Source organism: Polyergus mexicanus, unplaced genomic scaffold (assembly GCF_030449975.1).
Source record: "Polyergus mexicanus isolate NDT 795.1 unplaced genomic scaffold, iyPolMexi1.0 SCAF_14, whole genome shotgun sequence".
Taxonomy (NCBI): Eukaryota; Metazoa; Arthropoda; class Insecta; order Hymenoptera; family Formicidae; genus Polyergus; species Polyergus mexicanus.
In genome coordinates, this window is record NW_027223334.1 from 657,972 (window position 1) to 685,197 (window position 27,226).

A 27,226-nucleotide genomic window follows, 5' to 3' on the forward strand; every position below is an offset into this window, starting at 1 on the left:
ATCTTATTCCGCGAAAAGATACGCAAGATATCAATTGGTTTTTTGATATTACCTGTAATTTTCTATGAAACTGACGCATTATCATCCGCATATTAGCTCGCAAAAATTCAAACTTATTATCTGCACAATATCTGCGTTTATTTACATCGACGTTCAATAGCATTCTTATTAACTTGCTCCGCGACTTGTATTTCGTCGCTATAAATACCGGTGACAAAAATAAGGCAGCCTCATCGTTCTCCGATAACGTGCGACTAGACGCATCTTTGCATTAAGGCAAAATTATACAGGTACACAGTCATGATCCACAGTTGTGTGTTAAACGCAAGGGAAACATAAATTTTAATTCAGTAATTCAGAGTTGGGCGCAACAATCTTGTGCATTTCTGCAGTTGTTTTTCAATTATGTAGCTAACGTTATCCCCTTTCGTGATTATTACTATCGTAAAGATTGTTATCGTGATCAATGTTACTTATTTTATTAATATTGTTATTCCTATTAGTTTTTTTAACGCAGCCGATAAACTATACACACTATGAGATTGTATTTCGTGTGCGTTCTGTGGAAAACAGACGAGAATTACAAGAATTTGATAAATTAATTTAAAAATTCGTTTGTTATCTACGAAATATTTAACAAAACATATTTATTATTGCGTTTTTGGCTCTTTCGATAAAAAGATAGTACGATCGATTCAACGATCCTGTGTCGAACAAAATTAATCTTGCAATTTGACGATAAATAAGCGCGAGTTGTATCACGATTATTAAAACAGGACAAAGTTTAGGAAACTATTGATATACATATGTCACGGGAATATCCTTTAATGCAAACTTTCCGTCTCTTCCGTGAGACAACTATCGCGATATATTGGCAAAATATCAACGAGTGCGTGACTTAAAATTATAAATTTCGTCTCGAAAATGAAAGAACTAATACGTGAAACTTCAATAAATGAAGATTATCGTTTTGCGATCGTTGTCGTTTGTTACAAAATAAATCGCTTATTCAAAGTGTAGAGTATCGCGCAATTTTATCGCGAACAGAGTATAGACGGCCTTCGTTCGAGCGGTGGAACTTTGATGCATGACCTAAAAATGATAAACATTAGTGCGTTGAAGATCTTCCAAATTCTGAATTGCATAAAAGACAGGTGAAAAAAAAAGAAAGTAGAGATAATAATGCAATAATCGATACACGTGTATAAATATATATATATATATACATTCGATATCATGCTTGATACGGTCATAACATCTTCAAAGAAAAAAATATCATTTAATTTAATCTGAGTCATATCAAACAGAGGATAAAAAAAAAAGATCCGGTTAACGAATAAGAGCACAAGCAGGATCAATACTTATCCGCAAGCACAGATTATCTGATACATCGGTTATACCGATCAAGTCTACAGGCGTGATTTTCATGCGAATAAGACAAATTCACACTCATTTCAAAACTTTTGAGGATCTTACCTATCCTATTCGCTCAGTACTGGCAGTAGGGACCTTACGCGAGAAAAGGTCAGAAAAGTAGTATTAAGAAATATTTCGTAATATCATATACACGTAATCGTATACAGATATGTGTATAAATAAAAAGAGATACAATAGATTATATATATATCTATAATATCGTAATAACGCTTCGAATATTTTTAAGATCTCGATTCTATAAAAACTCTGTAGCTTCCACTAGAGCTTGGAAAAAAATGTTTCGCTTGGAAATGATTTGATTTAGATTTTCTGTGATACTCACAGCTCAATGCTCTGGATGGTAGACGTAGTGCATGTAATGTCGACTTTCACATGACAATGCTTGTGACACTTCATCTGACAGTCCCTACATTCGTAACCCTGCTTGCCGAGTCTTCGTGCGAGGGTTCTCTTACACACCTCGCAGACCGTTCCTCTGAAAAATCATCGATCATTTTTTTGTTTTTCAAATTTATTTAAATATAATTCATATAAATAAATTAAATATACATATTGTTATCGTTTAAATTTCGTATGTTCCAAGGCTCTTTTTAAAACCGTTTTATTACATCAACAAAGATCATCGCGTATTGATAATATCATCATGTTGACGAAACATCACTCACCCAGCCATGTGTTTGGCGATAAACGTATGATCGTTAAATATATGCAATTTTGTGCCCTTTTTTCTCCATTTACTCTTCTGTGCGAGGGAAAGAGGTACGAGGTAGTGTCTGAAATAAAAAAGGAAACGTGCGCTCTTTTATTCTAATATAAAAAATTATAAAGACATTATTTATTATTCTAAAAATACAAGAAGAGAAAGAGTGAGGAGGGAGAGAAAGAAAAAATAACTTACTTCTTTATACCGTTCTCCAAAGTTTCGAGAACGAGCGTGGAGGCTTCGTTGATGTATGTCCTCGTGGATGTTCCGCTTATACCCGATGCTTCACTCAAGCTCGATCGTCGCGATTGCTCTGGCACCGATAAATGCGCTAGAGAAAGAAAATCGTTTCGCATCAATCAAAGATACACGCGATAGAGAAAAGAAAATGCAAAAGAAACGTGAAGCAGAAGAGCGAATAAATAGAATCGACGCAACTTCACTCGAAACTATACTTTAAATTAAATGATTCGAATCATTAAATTGTGTACTATATACCGATTTTTATCGCGTCATCGATTTTGTCTATTGCTGAAAAGCAAAATCGCTGCACTACATCCTACCTTGCGAAGACACTTACCAAAGCCGAGTACCGTGATAGTAACACATATGTGAGCAAGACAGAGTTCGTATAAATGAGTACGACACAATACGAGAGAGATGAGAAGATAATACAAATACGAGTAAAATAACAATCCAAAATCTAACTGACAGATCTCGCGATTTATTGTAATCAAGTGAATTTCAAACAAACGTCTTACGACAAAAACTAATATATATTTCTATGTCATACACTTTTAATTCACAACCCAGAGAATACTAAAGAGAGACAATGTGGAGATCTTACCGGAACCAGGATCGCGAGCTCTATCGGCAGATATGGATCTTGAATGAGCATCTTCGTGATTGATCTCTCCTTCAGGACCCACTGATCTGCTTCTCGTCTTAGATCGGCTCAATCGCTTCTTTATGGTGCCGAAGAAATCGCGCCGTTTTCTTCGTGTCCTTCCTCTCTCTGTCAAAGTATCGCAACATATGTATTAGATATCGCAAATCGTTACAAAAATACTTAAAAATGATATTATATAATTGAAAATTATAAAAAATTAATAAATTCTAAAAAAGTAAAAATTATCATTTTAATATAATTTTCGTGTGATCGCTATAAAAATTTTACCTTCTGAATTGGAAGAATTAGGCGTGCTTTCTGGCCCTGAGGTAGCGCTGACATCCTTCGTTCCGTGCTACAAAGAATTTGCATTCGATAATTATACAAAATGCAAGAAAAAATCGGTTTCTTATTATTATCGGTCAATTTTATTTATCAAGACGAGAACGATATTACACGATATTCACTTACCTCCGGGGATATCTCTTGCCAGTTTCCATTCTCCGTCAGAGCGACCTGTTACATTAGTAAATACACAGCACTCAACCACGGTTAATATTTTTGTATAAAATGAAAAAAAAAAAAAAAAAAAAAAAATACTCGATGTTAAAATAAGATAATTTGAAAATTTGGAGTAAAATTTAGAGCAATTTTTACTGATGAAAGCTTCAAATTTGCTTACTAATCTTAGTTTCGACATATCAAATGTGTGTTTCAAGTTATGTCATGTTGAAAAATTTGCCTCGAGATAAATTTAATTTTTTCGTGTTATAAGCAAAAAATGAAAAAATTATCAAAATTATTTTCATCACACAAAATGCAAAATAGTATTTAACACTTTTTACCTTTACAACCTGCCGCTCCAGTTGCTGCAAGAGAAACCAAATAGAAATCATGCTTCAGTGAAAATCGCTATAATCGTGAAGATTACATTTTCGTCAGAAACATATAATCTTCGGCATTTAATGCACATAATTTTCAGAGAACCAAAATAATGTTTATGTGTCAATTTAAAAATTTTTTTCCTATCAAATTATTTTGCCAAGTTTCTTTAGCGTTTGGTGACTTCTCACTTTCACTCGTTTCTTTTATAAAAATCCACCCCTGAGATTTTTAATTGTTCACAATTCCACATCAGACGAGCGTTATATCCATGCAGTAAAAAGTTTGTAATAATCGCTTAACAAACTTACCCTCTGCTGGCTGTGGACAATCAAAGTTCCCTTGTTACCGTTTGTCTGCCCGCTTTTGTACGGTGCATCCACGACGTTGCCGTTTGTCAGATAGTCTGCAAAGATATTTTTCTAATCAATTTTTGCGCAAATATTGTTATACTCATTCAATAAGATCTACGACTCTTTCTGTCTATCCCTACGAAAGCGTCGATCATTTCAAATACCAGAATTTTCACATCTATCTACCAATACATTTGTCTTATACAGAGTATTCCAGATTTCACTATCTTCTATTTATAAATTTATTAATTTATTAATTTTTATCGATGGGAACATTGTAAGCAATGTAAAATTTAGGAAATATAGAAAAATATTGATAAAAGAAAAGACATATATATATATATATATATATATATATATATACATATAATAGAATTTTAAACACTCTGTATATTTAATTAGCTCTGATAAAAATAGATTATTTTTCGGATATTTGTACTTGATTGCATTCGGGTAGGATTTTACTCGTGAACAAGGGACGAGAATCTAATTATCCTCATGCCAACTACGTCGGAGAATCGGTTTCAACGTGCGATAAACAATGTATAATTTAATCAAGTGCGGTTTTTATACTAAGGATTCAAACCAGCTCTGGCCATGAGATACGTGAGTCTATCTTCAAACGGGTGAAACAGGTTCAGAAAATTACTGCACATACTAATGAAAGAAAAACCAATCTCGGGGTGTTCACACACATCATCAACGCCTGATAATTGATCTGTAATTACCCCCTTCCGACTGTGCGGCAGAGTCGTACAAGATAAGTGTACTGTTACCATTGTTATAGTTTAGACTATTGTTGCCGATGACATTCGTCTGGCTGTAGGAACGGGTAGGTGAGACTGGCTTTATCGTCTCCTTGACTTTATAGGGCTTGGTCCCGATTTGTGGTACCTCTGCACCCTCGATAAACAGAAACTGTAAAAGTAGAACGAACAGAAATCAGAAGTGAATAATTAATTATTATAAAAGTATCTTTTTTTAACGATATAATTTTTAAAATATAAAATAATGCATATTTATAAAGGATGAGGACATATTGAAAAGAATAGCTACTCAAAAGTTTTTCGAGAAATGTTTTACACTCGACAATGTCTTATTTAAAATTAATTAAAAAGCCAATTGATAAAAATGGTTACCTCTACGGTGAGGGTGCCTGTAATGTCATCCTCCTCGTATGGCCGTGCCTGAAGAGGTATGATCTGCCGTTGGCTCGGATTTGCGAGAAGCTCCTCGACGCCCACGATTCCGAGTCCCAAAAATCTTTGGCTCCTATTGACGTGATCGAATACTTCTAACAATACCTCGGTCGTATTGTGACTTATATCGCTGTAAAAATGCATATCGGAGCTTAGTTTCTTATGTCAACATCTTTTCCACAAATTAGAGGGAACATACAAGGAATAATAAAATGATAAAATAAAGTAAACCAATCGCGACTATATATAATTTTTTTTTTTTTTTTTTTTTTACTTACAATAAGAACGCTTCATCCCATAGAGGATTCTTGGTATCCTTCTTTATAGACGTCTGATTCTTTTGCGGCGGTTCATCTAACTCCACCACGCAATAAGGATTCACGGCTCCTTGTTGGCCACCGAGGTCCGTCGCCCTCACAACCTTCACGAGCAATCGCCTCTCGCCAGGCGCATATTGCATAGATAGCGGTGAGGGAGCGACGTGTCCCTGAAGACGTTGTTGCGGAGGTTGATATATCATTGAGTTCGAGACGTTCTGCGAGCGAAGCGAGCGAGCGTGCGATAATAATGCCGTGAAAACATATAAGCAGAGCTTTCAATATAAAAGCCTTATTCTTTTAATAAAAATAAATTAAATTCAAAATACTAAGAAAATATAGAAAGAGAGAGAGAGAGAGAGAGAGAGAGAGAGAGAGAGAGAGAGAGAGAGAGAGAGAGAGAGAATAAATATAAATCTTATTGGGAGATAGAGAGAAATAGAAAACAATATTCGTATAAATAAATATAAATGCATTAATGCATTTGGTGTCTCACAATTATGGATCGTTTCGATGCTTACCACGTTGTCGTAATGCGTGGGATACGAAAATCCCGGTTGAGGAGGTGGTTCTCTCCATAATCGGGGACAGGTGGGATATTGAGAGAGATTGAGGTGAACGTTGATGCCTCGCAAGGCACCCACCACAATTTCTGTCACCACCTCTTGTAACTGGCTCTCGTCCAAGTCTTTCTTTATTGTGCCAACCGCTGCCAGAGAAACCTTCACCTGATACGGGAATAATAGATAATATTACTTGATCAAATGGCGCCGCTATTTCTTATCTCCGTGCCTCTTAATATTTTTCGGTTAAAAAGGTAGTTTGAAAAATTTACGCGGAAAGATCTTTAGCGTTCTCTTTTTCTATCGATATTGGCACAACAGACTGAAGATTATGTAAAACTCGACGCATTGTTGTGAATTCGGGACGAGCGACAAATAGCTATGATCGCATGTTTCCGCATAATTACATCATAGGAAATCCGTCGATAACACATACCTCCGGCCAACCGTCGCATTTCAGATCGACCAGTAGCTTCTCGGTGATACAGACGACATTGAGACGAGCTCGAAAGCGATTGACGTTGACCCGATAATGATTAACTTCCACCTTATCGCCTCGTTGCCGAAACGCCTTCAGCTGCAAGGCCGGAGTAGCCTCGCAATCGCACGTGATAGTCTGAAGATGAGAGAAGATTATATTTCCTCGCGATGATTATAATCCGTATCTCTAAAATTTTCGATTACTAAATTTTATAAACTATTTAATGACGCCGTCTTATTGTAATTCAAATCTTCTCGTTAATTATGGCTTTTAACGTGATTAATAACGTCGCTCCTTTCAAAATGAATGGAAATAAAAAGATGGATTCTTTTCCTTGACAAGATTTTAAGCGAAGTTTTAGAGCGAAAACAGAAACGGAATGTCTACGTACCACGTCGTCCTTGGAATCACATTCGCAGAAGATGTTTGACAAGGTTGGGGGATGTGTCTCGGGAAGAACGCGGACAAATTCGACACCAACTCCGTGCTGTAACACGCAAGGAATGCCTAATGAAGATTACACTCGCGTGCATCTGCGCCACATGCTTTTTTACACGCTTGCTAATTACTTGATTTGCCTGGCACATAGGCGCGCATCGCATGACACAACGCTTATTCTTTGCATTCGGAATTAAATTTATTTATGTTTCTATATTATATAAAAAAAATTAAAAAGAATAAAATCCGTGTAAATATACATAACAAGATACACCCGATATTCTACAAATCAAATAACGAAAAAATATTTCAGATTATTATTAATTAAATATATTTAAATTTTATGTATGGAATTTTAATTAAAAGACAACTATTATTATTTTTATTATAGTTATTCTACCTTTTTTTTTTTTTTTTTTATCAAGATTCGTCGTAACACTCTTCCAGGTATTATTATTAATTACGTGTGATAAGGATAATGTGAGAAATAATTAAAAAATAATCAATAATAATATAATAAAATTTAATAAAATGTTTGTCGCGCACTCTAATGTGCCGGTATAATTAAGCCAAGCCTAGAACACTCTGAAGAAATTTTAGTTATTCCAGCAAAATGACGCCATCGGCTACACGTGGCAAGGACAGCACCGAACCATAACGTCTTTTTATATACTATTGGTCTTTCACGTAACATGTAACGTACCTTGACCTATGTAAATGGCCATTCGGTATCATCTTTCTGCGAATGAAAAAATATTACGCGGCCGATTCTAAAGCAAGCTATGGTATTTCGTCATAATTTATAGTTGTCAAGACTATTCAGCTAATTAATTTATTCATCAACAAATAAGCATTGATGGGTTCAAGAAAAGAGTTAACTGTAGGATAGAGATAATGAAAGATTTTAACGGCGATTATATATTCACGAGGTAAATAAATAGCAACGATATGTGGATAAAATAATGAAACCGTATCCAATCTCCGAGCAATTCAACAATATTGCAATTTCTCGTAGGATGAATCATCATGATAGTAGTGAAATTTGGAAAAGTGCCCGTAATTTCAAGCACGCGAAACATGCCTTGAGCGCAAAATGATGAGCATTCTGTTATCAAACACAGACTTTTCGAAGTGACTAATCTCGCTGAAGAGACAACGTGCTGATAATTGCGAGAATTTGTAACGTCGTAAAGAGCTCTTCGCTTTGTTGTAATTCAGCTATATAGGCGTCTAAAAAGAGAATCGTGTTCTCGACTAAAGCACTCGACCTACTCGACCTCGCAATCATGCGTGCACGCACGCACACACACATACACACACACACACACACACGAACGCATCCCCTACTCTGCTCATCGTTTCGCTGGAGTCCACCCACGCCTCGACAAAAGTTTATATCTCGCCTTATCGAGCGTGACGAGTCGTGCAAAGTTGTTGGGCGAATTTCAACACATCACGCTTTATACAAAACCATATTCCATAGAATAATAATTATATACACGAATATATTTTTAATAAAATTATCACTATAGAATCATGAACTTTTATTTAAAAATTTCCAAACTTGAGTACATGAGGAAAAATGCAAAAAAATTTTAGCCTTTCTCTTTACCGATATAAGAGCTCGAATGGCTTGAAAAAATAAAAATCGAGATAGAGCGATGAATACAAGAGTGAAAGATGTTTCTCACCTCGTCGGTGGAGCCAGCGGTAAAGTCGTTGAGAGAGGCCACCCAAGTGGCCAAGAGTTCGTTGAGGATCACGAGGTCGTAGTGCAGCCAAACGATGAGTTCATTAACCCAGCGCACGGCCTCAGCGTCGGCGCCGGTCGCGGTTGGCAGATGCAGCGCCCTGGAACTTCGGGATGGGCTGATAAGGGCGCCGGTGGTCTTCCTGCTGAGGCGTTTCCTGATCGGTGGTGTCGGTGGCACGTATCCTCCTGGCGATGGTGATCTCACACCTGCTAAGGCGCCGGTATCAACACCACCACCACTATTACCGCCGCCGCCACCATCACTACCACCACCACCACCAACACCACCACTAGTAGCACCAGCGGTACCACTAGCACCGATGGTACCACCTGCACCACCGGTACCAGCCCTCACGAGCGATGACGAGGACGTTGACGGGGGTGATGTTGACTTGGATCTGTCGAATAGTTTTCCAACGGCGGTACCCGCCAACACCCCACTCTCGCTATAATGGACATGGCTGTCTTTACCAAGCTGCACCGACGATGAAGTGGTAGCGGCGGTGGCGAGCTCGTTCAATACGAAACGATTGTACACATATTTGCCCACACACAACACCACTAAGCCGAACAGCATCCAGCCGAATATTAACATCGATAATGTATCCATGGTCGTCTCACCAGTCGAGTCGAAACTGCATATCAGATCGTCCACCCGCTCGGCCAAGTCGGCCATATTGCCCCATCGTTCTGCCAACCAAGTCCAATTGGATTCCAAAAACATTCTTTTCTATTTTCACCCGCGAGCGGCCGCGGCCCCACCACCGCGCTATACTTGGCTATTAATACGCCGCGCATATACCCTGGGCTCCACCTGGGCCGCTTTACTACGGCACTGGTGGACGACGTATCCGTCTACGTCGTCGTCTACTCGCGTGTCTACCCAACATATGCCTCCGTTTCTGCTCAGGAGATATTCGCGATCTCGCGACCGATCGGACAATCCGGGTCGGTCAGCCTTTGGCTGTTCGCTTCGAGGTCACGTGTCTTCCTTCGCGTCAACCTCTTTCCACTCGTTTCCAATCTTCACAAGTGCAGACGCTGTCAACTTGATTATTAGTGAAATCCGTCTTGAAAGTCGCGGGCCTTCTTCAGGATCCCTTGATAATGATCAATCTTGATAAAACGATATTTTCGATGGTCAAACATGAAGCTGCGATAATTTTAGATCATGTTATCTGTAAATTCGAGAAGCCAACAACAATACATCGATAGCTATCTCCGCATGATACACGATGCTTTTGAGACATCAGAAGACTTGAAGTTATTTCAAGATTATTTCTCGGTCATTGCTTTTAAAATTAATCAGATTAATATGCGGGTAAGCATCGCATTCTTCTTATCCGTTCAGGTTCCAGTCAGGTTGAAATCACGCTGAAACAAAGACATTCAGTAAATTAAATCAATTGAAAGAGAAAAAAAGTTGTTATCCGACTGATAGGCTCTACGTGAGTAATGACAATTATATGATATACCCACGTGGGTTATCGCAATCAAAAAATTCTCACGCAGAATAAGCTTTATCTGGAAGAGCTCCATGTGTGATTCCCTAATCAAAATAATTTTTTTAGATTAAAAATTTTTCAATTCTATTAATATTATTTTAATTAAAATTTCTTTGATTTTTATCTAAATTTTTATCTAAAGATTCCAATATCAATTTAATTTCTACAAATAATTTAATTCCTATTTAAACATCTCATTTTTTTAATTACAATATTCTTGATATACGTCGCCTTTATGAAAAACTCAAGGCAAACATTTTTTTTTACAACTACATTATCCTACATCGCGCGTTGACGAATAATTTTAGCCGGCTATCACCGGTGCCGTAAGAATGAAACTTGCACGCCAGCAACCTTGGCGATGTCTTATCACTCGACTGTCATAATTTTCCCTTGCCCGATAGATAGGGAGACAGAAAGAGAAAGAGAGAGAGAGAGAGAGACGCGTGTACCACGTGCTCGAAAAATATTATTGACCACATCGAGAGAGAAGAATCCTAGCTGCTGACAACTGATGCAAATTCAATCTCGAGTTATCAATCAAAGATTGGGATCAATCGGACAGGTCAATCGTGAAAAAAACAATGGGAGCTTATAAAACTGACGAGAAGAAGAACGTATAAAAAATTGAGCGATGAAAAGATTTGAAGAATAAAAATTTTTCTCAAAAATTTACAAAAAAAGAAAAACCAGATACATTTGTACCAATTTTTCTTCTCTCTCTCTCTCTCTCTCTCTTTCAACTCTTAGTGCTTATTAAAGACAATTCTGAATTCAAGAGAATTGTTCCTGTTTACGTCGAATAATGTGATCGATAACGTTCACTATTCGATGAACGAAAGAGCGAAACGAAATCGCGAAACCAGGTGAATGTCTTGCTTTAAGTAAGTGCCGTTATACTTTCGCTTCGCCTTCTCCAACACACGGAGAGTGTTTGCGCGTTCACTTTTTATCGCGGTCGTTGCGTTTAGTTTAATCATTAACATTCGTTCCGTATCCTTATTCGTCGTCGTGAACCCGTCGTGCGTCTGTCAAAGTCAAATAGCTATGTTTCGTTTCTACAAAACCTCGAGGAATCTTGTTGACGATTCGTGTCAAACATAAAACTCGCCTCGATCAGAAAGCTTTGCTCGCTTTTCCGAAACGCGATAGAAGGTATTTCGCTGCATGGAAGGGGGAAAAAAAAAAAAAGAAGAAGACACAGACAAACATACATTCTCAAATTGGCGCGCGAGTATTCTTCGAAGGCGGTGAAAATAAGTAAGATTAAAAAGCAATATAAATAAAATTAATAATTCATTAGCGATGAATCTAGTTACGCCTAAAAATCCAACAGGCACGTTGCTTTTTTTATTTACCTCTCAAACAATGGTCAGATGAAAAACGAATTCATATTTTTATTTTACATTTTAAATTTAAATAATTAATTAATCAATTTATTTATTTTTTATCATTGCGAAAAGAGATCTGGTTTTTATGCTGTTTTGTTAGATTGCATAGGGCAAGGCGACTTTTATTATACGAATAAAAAGGGATCTTTTCAACGTCCCTGACATTATGCTAATTTGCATCGGTTAATTTCATAAATAATCGCACAAGGAGGAAAGTCTGTCGCGTGAAAACGTCAAGCAATATTGCTCCGAAACGCAACTGTCAAAATTATTCATAACGCGATATCTCTTATATTCGCGAGCAATAAAAAAAAAAAAAAAGAAAAAAAGAAAAATGGATATTCTTTCACACGTAAATTAAACGGGAAGATTTTATCACACACTCGAGATTGGGATACTTTGACTTTTGAACACGTAACTGCAATATCTGTCCGCATTGCGTCTATTCTCGGATGCAACTGCATCGTGTCCACATGAATTAGATCCACGAACAATTCGAAGAACAGATAAGGGAATAAACTTTTTCCTTACACATATCTATGCAATTTTTGCACTATCCCTGCGCATCCGCGTTCATTTGAATTTATTGGCATTAAGCGTCTATTATCTTCTCAGGTCGAAATCCTATCTATCGGATAATTTCGAGAGTCGCATTTATTTAATCGGATTATCGACGGAATCGCGGATTCAAGTGACGTACAATCAAATGACATACCGTTAATTGCACACGGGCACTCTCGCATACAGCTGTCTCATTCACGTTACGAGAAGAAGAAGAAGAAGAACTTTAGACGCGACGATTAGTTGTCATCCTCGAAATGGATAACTACGCGGACCCCGGTCACGTCGGCGGTTCGCGACAGTCTGACTTTCGATTAATCAGACGATCTGTGCTCCCTCAACACACCGCTCGCTGATCGACTCGGAGGGGTAATCCCCGCCAGAGTACGACCCGAGCGAGGGAGTACGCTCCCATCGAAGCAACTTGCTCGTTCTTCCCCGTGGGAGGAGGACCCCCTTCCGCGCTCTTTCTCTCACCACCCTTCCGCGAGACGAGATGTTCGTTGCGATAAGGGAGAAGAAGGGATCGCGAGGAGGAAAACATTACTTCTCGAAATATAGGGTGTCCCACGAAGTTCCTCACTGCAGATTATTCTGCCCCCCCCCTCCCCCCCTCCCTCTCCAAGATTTTTCCTCCACGAAAATCTGCGATTCATTTCGAATATTTTCCAGAAGTCGTTGTATTTTGATCTTTAAACGAGGCATTCATAAAATTTGAGCAATACTTAAATTATTCAATAGTGAAGATTTTCACTTTTATAAACTTTGCAGGAATTAGAATTGTATCGATAATTCGAAATTTTAGTCTCAAGCGTGAGTTGAAAAATTTCCACCCCAATCGCGGATTGAAATTTTCTTTCAAGCATCCGGAGAATATGGGTGAAACGAACCGCGTGTAGCTCTATATGGGGTGAGTTTGCACTTGGGATTATATTCAATGTTACGCCTCGGACATTAACGCGAATAGGAAATTAACGAAGAATAGAAGATTGATATAAAAGGCAAAACGAACGTGAGATACGAATGAGAACAATCTTGCTTCAATCGGGGGGGGGAAAAAAAAAAAAAGAATCAACCGCGCAATATTTTTATCGTCATCTTTATCGAAAGAAAAATACCTCAAAAAAAAAAAAAAAAAAAAAATTCTTCCAACAAACAAACAATTCGGATCGAATAGAGTCGATTAATTAATGTCCAATGTACAATACTTTCGCAAACGCACCAAACGCGCATGGTTCCCTTTTTCTTCTCATTTCCAACAATGTCGATGTTTTCGCATTCCTCGGTGACGAGGAAAGATGAGAATATCGGAGAATTTCCGGCCCGCCCTATATGTCGCCGGTCATGGTACCGCGGGTCCCATATCGATCCGCTGCGCGACCATCACCGGTCGACCTCGCGACGAATCGTCGCCCGTTACCTTGACACCCGGAATAAGGTCCGTGCTCTGCCTTCGGTTGCATTCCCTATCCCTTTACGAAGATCATAGGATCTTTCTACTTTCTACTGTTACGCAACATTCTTAAGAATTACAAATTAATTTAAATCAACTATTTGTAAAATAAAAAGTAAAATTCTGCATCGGAGACCGGGAAAAATGAAGATATTTGTAGAAGCGAAAGTAATCTGGAAAAGCTTGAAAAATCTTAAATAAGGAGAAATTAAAATATATTTATGTAGGATATTTTTCATTTTATTTCATATAGGATATTTTTTTCCTTTATTAAATTTTTATTTGTCTTTTTTACGTTAGCATATTTTAGATCTCGTGATACCTGAATAATTTGACTATAAGTCATGCGTTTGTTGGGAATCGACTGTCGGGTGATATCAAATTAATTGTGATAAATTGTACATCAATGTAAATAATTGCGTAATCCAAAAGAGAATGTATGCACGTTGAGCCAGCGCGTTTTAATGACGTAACGAACGACAATTACATCATCGGTGTAAATAGTCGCATGGTAAACGAAATATCGAACTTTCTTAGATCCGATAATCTCGGACAAAGGAGAAGAAAGGGGCCGAGTAAACGCGCGGTTAGTTATTGTTGAAGATCGATCGTTGAATAAAACAAAAATTATCGTGCTGGCGAATTGAGCCGGACAATCGATGCGGGGTAAATGCCACTCGTACTCGATATATTATTGTCTTACAATTTCCATTGTAAATTCTTCATCTCTGGCTTGAATCTAATTTTGTTCGTAATCTTTAGTTTCAAGTTAATATAGTTTATATTATTATATTCTTGCATAATCTGATACTTTTATTAATAAATTGACATGTAAAAATTTTTCATTGAAACTCGCGCCACCAACTTGGTTTTATCTTCATTTCTCTCTCTCTTTTTCTTTTACTTTTTTTTTTTTTTTACATTATTTATCATTTATATTATCGTACGTTGAACTGTGCATTGAATATATCGATTGGCATTTGATGTTTGCCGCGCGAGCACTAGGTCACGTCAGAAATAAAACCTCGTTCCAGCTGTGGATAACGCGTAAGCGTGATGACGTCGATCTAAAAATAACATTGAAAAACATATCATTCGCACATGTGACATGTGCGTGAAGACACGCGAAAGCAAAATCCATATCCTTACCTTTAATCACGAGAATCCCCCCGCCCCCACCCCCTCTCCCCCTATCCTCTCTCGTTATTTCCCGTTGAGTCGACATAATTCAAGAAATGAGGCCGCGGCGAGAGTAAACACATAGGAGAACCCTGTTTCTTAAAAATATTGCCGAGTAAAAGAAAGAGAGAGAGAGAGAGAGAGACTATATATTCGCGAATAAATGTCATATTCAAATAAAATTTTAATTCGTAAAATATAAGAATTTTTTTATATGAATATATCGATTTTTTTTTAATGCATGCGTCTTCTCTCTTTTTTTTGAAAAAATGATGATACGTGATATATCCACGCTATCTACTTGAATGAATACATATGAAGAGAGAGAGAGAGAGAGAGAGAGAGAAAAGTCTCTCTTACAGCGTATATCCTTTTTATTATTTTGTCATTCATTTACATACAAATATTTTCAAGATACGTCTTACGAAAACGAAGTAGTGGCCGTATTCGGTGCTCGCTGTAGAGTTCGCGCTTCCCTTACGATTAAGAAGAACGCGTTCCTCGATACAAAGTAGCTTCGTCGCTCCCTATCTCATTCGCTTAAAATTATTATATTAACATTCGCGGCGTCCTTGAGCTCATTTCGTTTTCACTTCCAGAAAAGCAACCCTTGCGCGACCCGGCTCGCGATTTAGCTCGCGTTCGCGTGAAGAATAAATTATTTGCGAAAAAAAAGAAGGAAGGAAGAAAGAAAGAAAGAAAGAAAGAAATACAGGACAGCCTAACAATAAGTCTGATCTTTGCGGAAATGATAAGAGGGTACATCGCGAAATTGAAATAATAGCCGTCAGATTCTTGCTATCGTATATAAGATCGATGTACATCGATCGTACGGAACAACAACGGTAGATCAGCAAGTACAATACAAATCGCACTCGTGGATTTCGTTCTCGTCGCGTTAAAGGAACTCGAAGGGAGAAAAAAAAGAAGCGGTCTGTGAAAAGCGCGCCGATTATGCGTCGACGAGCTACTACTATCTTCTCGCGCTCCATAAGTATTCCGATACACACGCTGCGAGAAACCTATGAGAATAATCTCGATTTTGGCAGTCGATGGCTGTTGACGGACGCTGTCTGATTGGCGCGCGGATCATTCAGCACAATATATCACAATTCGAGGTAAAGTTCGGCACGCCAACAACGGCGACTTATGATTCGCACATGATGCATCCTCGCGCACGTGTTCCTTTTGACAGCTAACAATTTTCGTCGAGTTGAAACGCTGCGATCTGTAGTGTATCCTATAGTGTGTCCCCTTTGCTTTCCTCGCCGAGAGAATAATTACAGAGATCATTCCCTTTCTCTCGTATCATATCGAAATCCGAACATGTCAATTTCAATCAGTTTTCATCCCTCTTATCGACGCTAAACAGCCCTGATTGGATGATTCACGTTCATCGCGCGATTACGTATTGTGTGTGCATAAACGGTTGTGCTTATCAATTTTTTTTTTGTTTTACTTATTTTACATGAAGAAATTCGCTTTCGAAACTTCGTGTCTCGCGCGAATTTTATTGAAACATCGGTGATCCAGAAATTGCATTTGATCGTTACAACTAGGACACCACGCGTATCGCGTGTGCAAGTCGCTCGTCCCTATTTCTTTCTTTTATCTAACATTACGAACGATTCTTTCGCATATCGCTTATATCGAAGGCAGGACAAAGCGACGTTTAAAAATGAAAGATACCACGAGGACGGATTTCTTCGTGATATCGTGACGCTTACGGCATAGCTTATTAATAATTAATGCTTTACACATGTCAATCCGCAATCATTCCACGCACGTCCCTAAGAATAGTCTAAACATGAACGTCTTCACTCGCGTGAGTGAAACCGGCGACAAATTGCCAACAAACGGACATGTATAAATATCAAGTGAAAAATACACTCAATTTTCGCGAGATTATATTGTCACGCGCCAATTAATTATATTAGGAATCAATAAATCTCTCTCCAACGACTTTCTATGATTTATACACTTTATCATTTAAAAAATATAACGTACGTTAGTCGTACTCATATAATGACAAATATATGTGAATGTTTAGGGCTCAAAGATAAGTAAACGAAACGACGTCGATTAAATTATCGAAAAATTTTCGTCGCTGATTTCACTCGCTGATGTCCCTCGTGTATATTCGATCATTAACATAGCAATCACATCGCAATACACAGTGCTTATTAATGGCCTCGATCGCGACAAATCTTTATTACCTCGTTACTATTCAAGTTTTTTCTCGATCCGTTCCTGTCAAATAACTTTTTGCAATCGTAACACAAACACACTCTTACAACACCCGCTTTAAGACTACGATATGAAAATTATAGTTTCGCCATAATATACTCAATATATGTACTGTGTGTGTATCTAAGTGTGCAAAAAAAATATACGCAAATAATATGCGTATCGCAGCTTCGATAGTGCGTAGTCGCAAACATCGTCGATTATAATTACGCGATAAAAATGCGTTATATTAACGAGAGACGACCGAGTCTAGAAAAAAAAAAACCAGGGCGCTATCAGTGCGCATTTACATATGCATTGATATCATAATTATACACGGTGTTTCACGATGATCGCGTTTAATTTTAACGATAGATTCTACGAGCAATTTGAAAAAAAAAATCCTTGCTCGTCTAAAATATCGAATATGCCAATATAATTTTCGAGTTATGAACGATTAAAGATGAAGAGCTCTCTCTTGGCGAAACCAGCCTCAGCAAATTATATAATACAAGTATATAATATAGTATATATATATATATATATTTTATTTAAAAAATTCCTCTTTCACATAATTTACTATTGTTCAATATAATAACACGCACTCTTCCTCTCTTTCTTTTTCCCTTTTTTCCTTATTCAATTCCAAATTTATCAAAAATCACGTGAAACATCGGATATATCGACGGGAGGAAGAACAAAGAAACAAAGGAAAGGAAAAGCGCAAGATATAAGCGAAAGAACGATAAGAGAATGAGCTCTGTAATTGCGTCTATAGGGAAATATCCGGGAAAGCTTTTCGAGATATTTTTACATTTTCTCCCTCTCTCATACACACAATTGTAATACCGCCGTTTTGGAAAATGAAAAAAAACGAAGAAGAAGAAAGAAGAAAGATGAGTAAAATAAATACATTATACTGGAAGATCCACACCGGATAAATTTATATGTACAAAGAGATGCAGTATAGAAAATAGACGTAAAAAAAGGACAGAGAAGGGTAGAAAGAAAAAAAGTACACCCTCTATATAAAAAAATAATCGCACGTACAAACTGCGCGCTTACAAATCGCATATACACGCGCTTCTCTCGATTATCGGCAATTAATACAATATTTGCGTGCGATGCGTTGTTTTCGCTGAGAGAGAATGCAAATCGCTATCACGCGAGGAATACAGCAAGGAAATAAATGTATAATTATATCACGCTAGGTAAAATTATAGCCGATATTTAGGCAGAAAATTACAAGAGAAGACGGAGAATTAGAAGAACTAATCGACAAGAGATAAACGACAAATTGTATTTTAAATGTCGAAGATAAGCTTTACCGCCGCCCGTTGTCAAAATTGTACACCTTTCCTTGCGAAATTGTCTCTCACTCCCATAACTCGACTAGAAAACTATCTCTCATCTAATCGCTTCGATATGATTATCGAAGATCCTTACGATTTTACGTTTATCGTAAAACAAGCGTGTGCCAATATATGTATAATAAAGCGCGGTAAAGCGTGTAATAAAAATCGTGTAAAATTCAGCCTTCGAAGAAAATCACGCGAGTCGGTGATGGACGATTACCGACCGAATGAAATCACGCGCGCGCGTATAAGATAAATATATCCTGCGCCTTTTTCTTTTCTCTCACGAAATATCTCAATATTAATAGTAATTCTCGATCACGCGATCGTGATAGCGACAGCGAGTCAAGTGTACTTATTGCGTATCGCGTTCAAACTGATGAACCGGTTAAATGGTAGAAGCCTTGGCTCTTCGCGTAAAAATTTGATCGCCCGCGTAACGTGTCGAGAGTAAAATAAAGCAAATAGCCTCGAGAGATGATACAAGAAATAAACTACTTATCGCATTATGAATGTTTAGCAGCTTATCCGCGTACGCGAGTGAAAAAAATATTGTCTAAATAGAAAAGCTTGTCGAAAGAAAGCTGGATAGAAGCCGGAAAATAATCGCATGGAAAGCTATGAAAATAGAGATTAGAGAGACGTCGGGTTTCAAGAAAGCTTTTTTTTTTCTTATTCAACCGAAGAAAGTATAATTCGATGTATGACAATAGTTTGGAGTGTGAAGAACAAAATGCCGCGTATTGCTAAAATGTGCGTCGAGTCGTAATTTAGATATTCGATATCCCGGGATGGATATTAACACGGAGATTTTTTCTTAACTATATACCGTTTAAGAGCGCGATATAGCGTGTCCTCGAGAATTTCACAATCAACGATCGTGGCATCCGTCTATCGTCGTTTATTGCTATTTACAATGTTTAACGTGTCTAAGAGATTAGCGCAGTATCGGAGAATATGGGATGTATCTTGGAATGTATTTTCGCCCATTTACATTTTCATTCAGAGATGAATCCGCGTCACAATAGAGATCGACAATGCAATGTGCTTCGCATAAATGATTAAAACGACATGGCGCCGATAAAATAAAAGACAAAAAATGCGAGGAAAACACATGCCACGATATTGACGAAAGAATTCTGTATAGAATGTTGTACAATGAGATCGTTCTTGTGTAAAAAAATGTTTCGTTATACAAGAGAAGTCTTAGAAACCCTGCCTGATCATACACGGTAAAAAATATATGACGCGTAACTTGGACGTTGAAATAATTGAGTCTCTTGCGGTTTAAATCAAATTTACAATTTTCGTCTAGTTGATTAATATCAACTTTAATTATTCAAATTTGACCGGCCTTGATTATAAATTTGTCAAAATGTAGCTATTACTGTAGATATTTATACGTGTGTATAGAGATTGATATTATTTATACATATTATAAATAGTACACCATTTTTTGATTTTTATCGATATCTTCTTTAATCTACAAAACGATTTAATAGTACTTCATTGTGCATGTACTTATTTTATATTTTCATTGTAAAAATTTCCTTGTGCATTGTCATGTTTGAAACTTGTAAGGATTTCTCGTGATCCCCTGTGCTTGTATCGAGAAACTTTTTCTATGAAATTAAACTCAAACGAAACTCAACTGATTCAACGTTTCGTTACGATTGTTATTTATATAGCAAATAACGAAAAGATTAACGGTCATTTAAATTGGATTAATTTACTTACACATAAACGTCCGATATACATGAATGTAATCACGCTACATTCTGTTGCAAATACGTTGTAAAAACCTGTATATAGGTCTCGTTAATGTCGCTATAATATCGAGCGATCTAGTCATAAAACTCTCTCTTTAATTACTTTTTTTATTTTATTTTTTTTTTCCCGTCTTATTCTTATCGGCTTCGAGAGTTCGGCTCTGGACTCCTTTGCTTCCTTTTTATCGTATTCTTTATCTCTTATTCAGTTCTGTTCTTACAACTGAAAATATAAAATATCTCGTATAAACAAAAAGAATTTGCATTTCACATTTTGTCGAACGATAACACGAAAATTTTTTATAACTGCAATAATAATAATATATCCGTACCATCGATTATTTCCTGTTTCATTTTTTGGAACTCTTTACGCACTTCCTTGATTATCTCCACTTTAAAGGCTTCCATCTCTTGCGCGGTAAACGAGGTTCCGTCGTTAACTCCGTTTACCTTGAGGAGGGTATCCTCCGAGGCCGAGCCAAACCTCTTGCGTACTGATTTCGGCGATTCGGCGCCGTTGGAGAATTTATTATTTGATGTATTGTTCTTATCCCAAGATTTTTTGTCTGGTGAGCTTTCCGGCTCCTGCGAAAAAAAAATCTTTCTATCTTTCCTTTTCTCTTTTTCTCTCGTCAATCTTTGAATGTGTTTAACAAAGCATAAAGTATTTAAGTTATGCGATATCTATATACCGGTGGTTGTTCAGGTTGCTTTTTCTCGGCGGCAGCTCGTCGGCGTGCCAAAGTTTTGGCCATCTCGTCCATCATGGAAGCCATTCCGCCGCCTCCACCTCTTCCTAAAGTACCATAATTGCCACCGCTTCCACTACCGCTACTGCTAGTACTCGATCCGCTGTTTTCCACGGGCTGTGATTGTTGCTATTGGCAGAAAAAAATTCATTGATATAATATTGACATGTTATGATATATAATTGCTATTTTTATGTCTATTTAATATGTTAATATATTAATAATTCCCATTTTACATTTTTACGAGAGATAACTATTTTCATTAGAAGATTAAAGTTAAAAAAAAAAAAAGATTACTTGTTTCTTCTTAAGACGAGCTTGAAGAGCGGCGGCTAATGAATTAGTATCGGGCGGTGGATCGCTTGAAGAATTGATGGACGAGACGCTGGCGATGGAATTGTTAGCATTAGGTACGGGTGGTGGTGGCGGTGGAGGTGGTGCGGCGATTCCAGTCAGCGGTACCATTGGGGGCGGCGGCGGGCCGCTGCTAACAATGGGAGCGTAAGAGTTAGCGCCGACCGTAAGGTGTCCGCCGGCCGCGTACTGATTCACCGAATTTGATGGTGTCCCATACGGATTTGTGGTGCCTGCTGAGGGAACTGCTTGACTACCTGTACCGCCATATTGTGCTTGCGCCTGTGACACGATGGTGCCGTACTGCGATTGACCGGGTTGCGCGACCGCGTATTGGCTTCCCGGACCGGGCGGCGGCGGACCGGCGGCGTACTGATTTATCGAGCTACTGCTTCCGTATTGATTACCACCACCGCTGCCATACGGCGCGGCCTGATTGCCGGTCGATTGGTTGTATTGGCCTGCATTAGCCTGTCCTCCCGTAGCGTAATTGCTCGTCTGACTATTAGTACCATAGAAATTATTCTGACTGCTGGATTGCGGATACTGGTTTGGACTTTGGCCCACGACGCTGCTCGCACCGCTGCTTCCGGTGCCGCCAACGGAAGCGGCGCTTGCGTACTGATTATTCGTAGGCGCGGCACCGTACTGACTTGCCTGATTAGTAACGTAAATAGACTGGGACTGTTGATTTGCAAGGTTCGATTGGGATGATGGTGATTGCGCGTACTGATTCATCATCAGCGGTGGCGCCGGTGCAGCGGACGAATTAAAGTTCATCATTGCTGGTGGACATGGCGGGGCGGGGGGTGCAATCGGCGGTTGAGGCGGCGGTACCGGCGGTGGTCCAGTTGACATTTGTGGAGGAACTGGGGCCATACCGCTGACACCCTGCATTAGCGCCGATTGCTGCTGTTGTGGTGGCTGCGGCGCCGGCGGTGCCGACGAAGTTCGATGGTGACCGGATTGTTGTTGCTGTTGCTGCTGTTGCTGCTGCTGCTGCTGCGCAATCGGCGGACAACTCGGTGATATAGGATTAGGACTACCGGTTGCTGTAAAGAATATTAATTTGTCATTGTTTTTATTTATTTTTATTTAATATACTATAATGTTTATGCGTTAGGAGAGAGAAAGAGAGAGAAAGAGAGAGAGAGAGAGAGAGAGAGAGAGAGAGAGAGAGAGGGAGAGAGAGAGAGAACATAATATACCTTGACTTTGCTGGGACATTCTGCGTTCCTGAATTATTGCCACGTCCTCTCTGGTCATAGTTCTGCGCAAACGAAAATTGGAATTAGATACAAATTATTTTTTCGTTGATATATCATTATTAATGCAAAGCGTAGTAGGGCCAGCCAACTAGACTAACATAATGGACATATTCGACGACCTATATACTAGTATAATCCTAGACAGAGATTGAACTAAAATTCGCTTTATATATTTTAAAGAATATTTTTTAATATTCACACACATATACAAAAACTTTATCATTACTTAAATAAATTAATCGTACAGTAAATTTAATCGCTACGTAAACAATATCGTGCTACAATTTTTTTTTTTTTTTCCCCCGCTATATGTATATTTCGACAATAGTGGAGGGAACTCTTACCCTAAACTAAACCACAGATCACATCGAGAGATTTAAACATCGAGATTAAATTTATGCGGGTCCAAGGAATTAAAGAAAATACTAGTCCAACATATTTTCAAGGCACATAGGACTTTCATAGCACTTTTATAAAGAATGAGCTAATATGGGTAGCAAACGCTCGTTATCTTATCCCTATCGAATCTGTGTAATATTTAGAAAGTTTCTTATCCATCCCTCCCCCCCCCCCTCCCGTCGACAAACCGTTCCGGATATCGAATCTGTCTAGCATCATGAATTTTGTAAGACACGAAAAACCGAAGGAAAAATGCCACGAGCTCGGTCGCACGATGCATTCGGGTTTATTTCGAGCAGCGCGGAATGCAACAGACGGAGAGTGGAATTCTCCTGCCCTCGTCTCTGCGATTTTATTTTCGACACCGCGCGAATATCTTTCCGCCGATTCTCGTTTTATGCGTTGATTTTTTTTTAATTCATTAGACAAAAGAGAGAAGAATATCGAATAAAACAAGAGAAACCAGAAGTCGATTTATTAAAACCACTGAATCGCGCTTTTTTTTGTAAACTACTTGAAAATGAAAGAGAGGAGATGTAAGGAAAAATGGGGAAAGGAATGGAAGATTATTCTAACGTAGTTAAATGCCCGCAGCCTCCACTACAGGAAATCAGGAGTCCTAAATAAACGCATGGCCTTTAACCCATATTAACCTGACGTTGTAAATTTGCAATATTATTACATTTATCATTTCTGAATATATGTACGGAGTTTTTATAGAAAAAAGCTGTTCCTCGGCTTAACCATTGCCTCCTGATATTCGTGCTTTTCGCACCATTTCGTTTATTTAATAAAATTATACATTGTATGAAAAATCGATTACAACTAATTAAAATTCTAGGTTATTAGGGGCTAAGAAGGCCGCGAAAGATCACCTCGTGTGTCCATCACCCGGTGAGCCACGCGCGCAGCCCATTTGAATAACGGTGTCAATGGCACCACTAACGGTCGCGTGGTGCTCGGGGGTTGTGGTGGCAGAGCCTACGGGCAGGGCCGTCTGGCCTCCTGTAGGCAGATGGCCCAGGGACAAGGAGATCCGCGCGCTACGCCCTTGACTGCAACCAGTCAGGACAGATGTGTGATTCTCGCTTCAGATGAACCTCCCTCCCCCGAATAATACTATTCACATTTTTATCCTATGATATCGCGATGCCGTAGATATTAAGATCGTCTCGCGTGCTCTTCAACGCCGACTTGTTATATTTAAACAAGAAAAAAATTTCAAATACACAGAGAGAGAGAGAGAGAGAGAGAGAGAGAGAGAGAGAGAGAAAACAAGATTGCCTGCCCTTTGTTCGGAAACGTAGCCGTGAATCGACTCTTGTGCGCGTCGCATCATATCTCGTGACAGGAAATAATCCGCCGTAACGAGGTAATAGTCACGCCGTAAATCGTTGAAAAACGAAAAGTAGGTTCAGGGGGAAGAAAGGACAAGGCGTACCTGTATCCCATGTCTTCTTCATATTGAGCGGTTGCCTGGCTCTGCTGTTGTTGCTGTTGTTGTTGTTGTTGCTGCTGCTGATAGGTGGTCTGCTGTTGAGTAGTCGTGGCGGTTGTCGGAGCGAGACTTCGTGATATGTTACTGCCATTGCTCAGCACCTACGCAACAACACGTGATGTGTAATTAAAAGCTAATTAAGGATGACAAGTCCAATTGTGAAAACGTCCGACAAAGTCGACTGTTGCAATTACAATCAAACCAAATCGATGTTCCATAATAACAAATATACCGACGACGTTCTTCGTTCGTTTTATCGATATCTTAATAAACATCAATTATGCCAAAACAAAGAGAATATAAATTTTTTTTTTTTTCTGCGAGACGAATACTATTCGCAGCATTTATGACACTATAAACTAAATCGATAATAAATAATAATTGATCCAAGCTGATTCTAACAATAAGATAATTACAATACGATAAGAAAAAAAAAGAGAGATCGTGAATTACATCGAGTGCCTGGAGCATCGCCCGGGCAAAGGCGTCGGCGTCGTCCTTACTGGAGAAATTGAGCCCGTAGACTTGCTTATTGTCCCGCCACTGATGGAACGTGACCGTCGCCTGATTGTACTTGAGTCCCTTGAGGATCGCGCAGTTGATGACGATCTCGTGGTCCTGCAGCTTCCTACCGACCACGCGGAACGTATTGTTCACCTGATGATGATAGAGCTGAACCTTGGACAGGCCGGACGAGCTGCCGCTTGGTATCCATTTCTTGTTCACGTCATCGTATACCATCACCGACGCGCGGGCGGATGATATGCTCACTTCGCTGCGAACAAAACAAAAACATTGGTTTTCTAGTCAATTAACTTCCTTCGATCATCTGCGATTAATTTTTCGCGTTTTTCGCTTCTTTTCATTGCGTTCTTCGTTAAATTACGAGAGAGTCGTTCTCTCGGTGTTAAAAAGATGTCAAGGTTGACGATGAGATGTTTCTTAATTTAACTTTTAATCCTTTAAGAAAATTATCCGTGCATTTTTTTTTTAAATGCACAAGAAATGTAGAGACAACAATATTGTTGACATATCTAAAGATATCTTAACAAAAGAATTCGGGTAAATATTACAGCCGGATTAAAAGCGATTCACACGGTTGCACCAGAATTATTTGCTTTCTTTGCTGTGCGTGAAAGTGCGTGGCAACCAGGATGATAATTCACGAACTCGGGAAAAGAGACAGATTATACCAAATTTCTCCAATATATCACGATTTGCATTTTTTCCAATCTGTCGTATCTTGGGGAGATTGACTTTGCAATCCATTCATAAGCGAACAACGTGAAACGCGGACACAGTACAAGCGTCGCGAAAGATCTCGAAAGCGACGTCCGTTCTTTAGATTCTCGCCGTGGTTCGAGACGAGACGAGAGTTGGCCGATTTAGCGATAGAGCGGGAGAAGGCGAAGGACACAAAGAAGAAAATCAACGTGCCCTGTGTACCACGAGCGGCCGTCCTGCTGCCAGGAAGATCGTTGCTGGCGATAGCCAGTAGTAGTACGATGCTGCACGTTCGCACGTTGCGGCAACGCGGGGCCCTCCTGCATCGTCGCAGGGGGACAACGCATCCTGGGGGACGTGTAAGCGTCCCGATCCTCGGACGTGGGGTAGGCCTCGTAGGACCATCTCGTCCTGTTGATTTTGAAAGACGAGCTCGCGCGAGAATCCCACATGATCGTTGGAAGGGAGAGCGAGCTTCCTCCTCCCGTTAGGTGATCATCTTCGTCTCACCGATCGCTCCCTTATCAGTGACCGCGTCGTTATAGGAGCGAGATAAATCGCGTGTCGATAAATACACGGCGTTCGTTATAGATTTAATTAAACGTCTGCGATCTAGGATTCGCGGAAGAGCTCGCTCGCTCGCTCGCTCGCTCGCTGTCGCTTTCACTGCACTGAAAAGCAACAACTCCCGCGCTCCGTTCGTTGGCAAAACGGGAACAGGACGAGGTAGGATGTGGCGAGATACCGCCACTTCCTCCACCGTTCTGTCCTGCTACTGTGCACAGTCGGAATAGAATGATAACGCACGTTCGGCCGTAACAACGTTCGTCGCGATCCATGTGTCGAGGACACATGTTTTTTGCGTTGCAACGCGAGAGATAAAGCGAAAGAGAGAACGGATAAAAGAAACATCGTCGATCACTTCCCCCGATATATTCACGGTCGAGTCCGCGTGTCATAAAAAATTGTCAGGCGTACGTCAAAAATATCAGCTGTTTCTGTCATCTCTCTGTCATTATTATATTATTATCTGGATTCAATTTCTGGATTCGAGCGATCGTTCCTCCTTCGTCTCGATAACCGAAAATTTCTTCGTCGTACACATTCTAACTGTCAAACCTCGCTATTTCGGCCAACGATACTGAAATATGTATATACGGCGGATTTGCCAATTAGCGCTATCGCTATTACGTATATATGGGTCAGAGACCGAACGGCCTTGCATACGATAATTGTCGGCCCAAGCGCGCAAACGCGCACGCAATTTAACGCATGCATTA

General features: G+C 39.1%; 2 protein-coding genes across 12 annotated transcripts in view; both read right to left on the minus strand.

Annotated features, from left to right (window-relative positions):
* LOC138939471 (uncharacterized) lies at positions 1 to 20,495 on the minus strand. 9 transcript variants are annotated; one of them, XM_070307279.1, is made up of 18 exons: positions 12,627 to 12,844; positions 8,954 to 10,389; positions 7,216 to 7,311; positions 6,780 to 6,959; positions 6,302 to 6,508; positions 5,742 to 5,998; positions 5,404 to 5,593; positions 4,993 to 5,182; positions 4,223 to 4,317; positions 3,875 to 3,898; positions 3,501 to 3,545; positions 3,318 to 3,384; positions 2,988 to 3,155; positions 2,336 to 2,471; positions 2,103 to 2,210; positions 1,760 to 1,912; positions 1,477 to 1,509; positions 1 to 1,092 (listed from the first exon to the last, which is right to left on the minus strand). In XM_070307279.1, the coding sequence occupies exons 2-17, from the start codon at positions 9,737 to 9,739 to the stop codon at positions 1,482 to 1,484; spliced, it is 2,730 nt and encodes a 909-aa protein (XP_070163380.1). In that variant the 5' UTR covers positions 9,740 to 10,389; positions 12,627 to 12,844; the 3' UTR covers positions 1 to 1,092; positions 1,477 to 1,481. The 9 variants fall into 9 exon arrangements, with proteins under 9 accessions (XP_070163380.1, XP_070163378.1, XP_070163379.1 ...); XM_070307277.1 differs by lacking the exons at positions 1,477 to 1,509; positions 12,627 to 12,844 and adding an exon at positions 20,423 to 20,495; XM_070307278.1 differs by lacking the exon at positions 1,477 to 1,509 and having other exon boundaries at positions 2,336 to 2,453; positions 12,627 to 12,845.
* The window catches only part of Ena (ENAH actin regulator enabled), a 15,003-nt gene continuing 8,182 nt past the window's right edge, over positions 20,406 to 27,226 (minus strand). Inside the window, exons 1-8 of one of the 3 annotated variants that reach the window (XM_070307286.1) lie at positions 26,169 to 26,706; positions 25,176 to 25,497; positions 24,666 to 24,823; positions 22,766 to 22,827; positions 21,501 to 22,609; positions 21,147 to 21,332; positions 20,787 to 21,039; positions 20,588 to 20,677 (exon numbers count right to left, since the gene is read on the minus strand). In XM_070307286.1, coding sequence (XP_070163387.1) covers positions 20,649 to 20,677; positions 20,787 to 21,039; positions 21,147 to 21,332; positions 21,501 to 22,609; positions 22,766 to 22,827; positions 24,666 to 24,823; positions 25,176 to 25,497; positions 26,169 to 26,398 — 2,349 coding nt within the window. In that variant the 5' untranslated portion in view covers positions 26,399 to 26,706 and the 3' untranslated portion in view covers positions 20,588 to 20,648. Of the gene's footprint in view, positions 20,678 to 20,786; positions 21,040 to 21,146; positions 21,333 to 21,500; positions 22,610 to 22,765; positions 22,828 to 24,665; positions 24,824 to 25,175; positions 25,498 to 26,159; positions 26,707 to 27,226 lie in introns of those variants that run through there. The other 2 variants (XM_070307285.1, XM_070307287.1) reach the window with 2 other exon arrangements.

Bases quoted from the DNA above. Each gene is read 5' to 3' on its own strand.
- LOC138939471 (XM_070307277.1), bottom strand. From the start codon at position 9,739: ATGTTTTTGGAATCCAATTGGACTTGGTTGGCAGAACGATGGGGCAAT. The intron at 6,960-7,215 runs GTACGTAGACAT...TCTCATCTTCAG, and splicing joins GTGATTCCAAGGACGACGTG to ACTATCACGTGCGATTGCGA. The intron at 3,156-3,317 runs GTAAAATTTTTA...ATACTTTGACAG, and splicing joins TAATTCTTCCAATTCAGAAG to AGAGAGGAAGGACACGAAGA.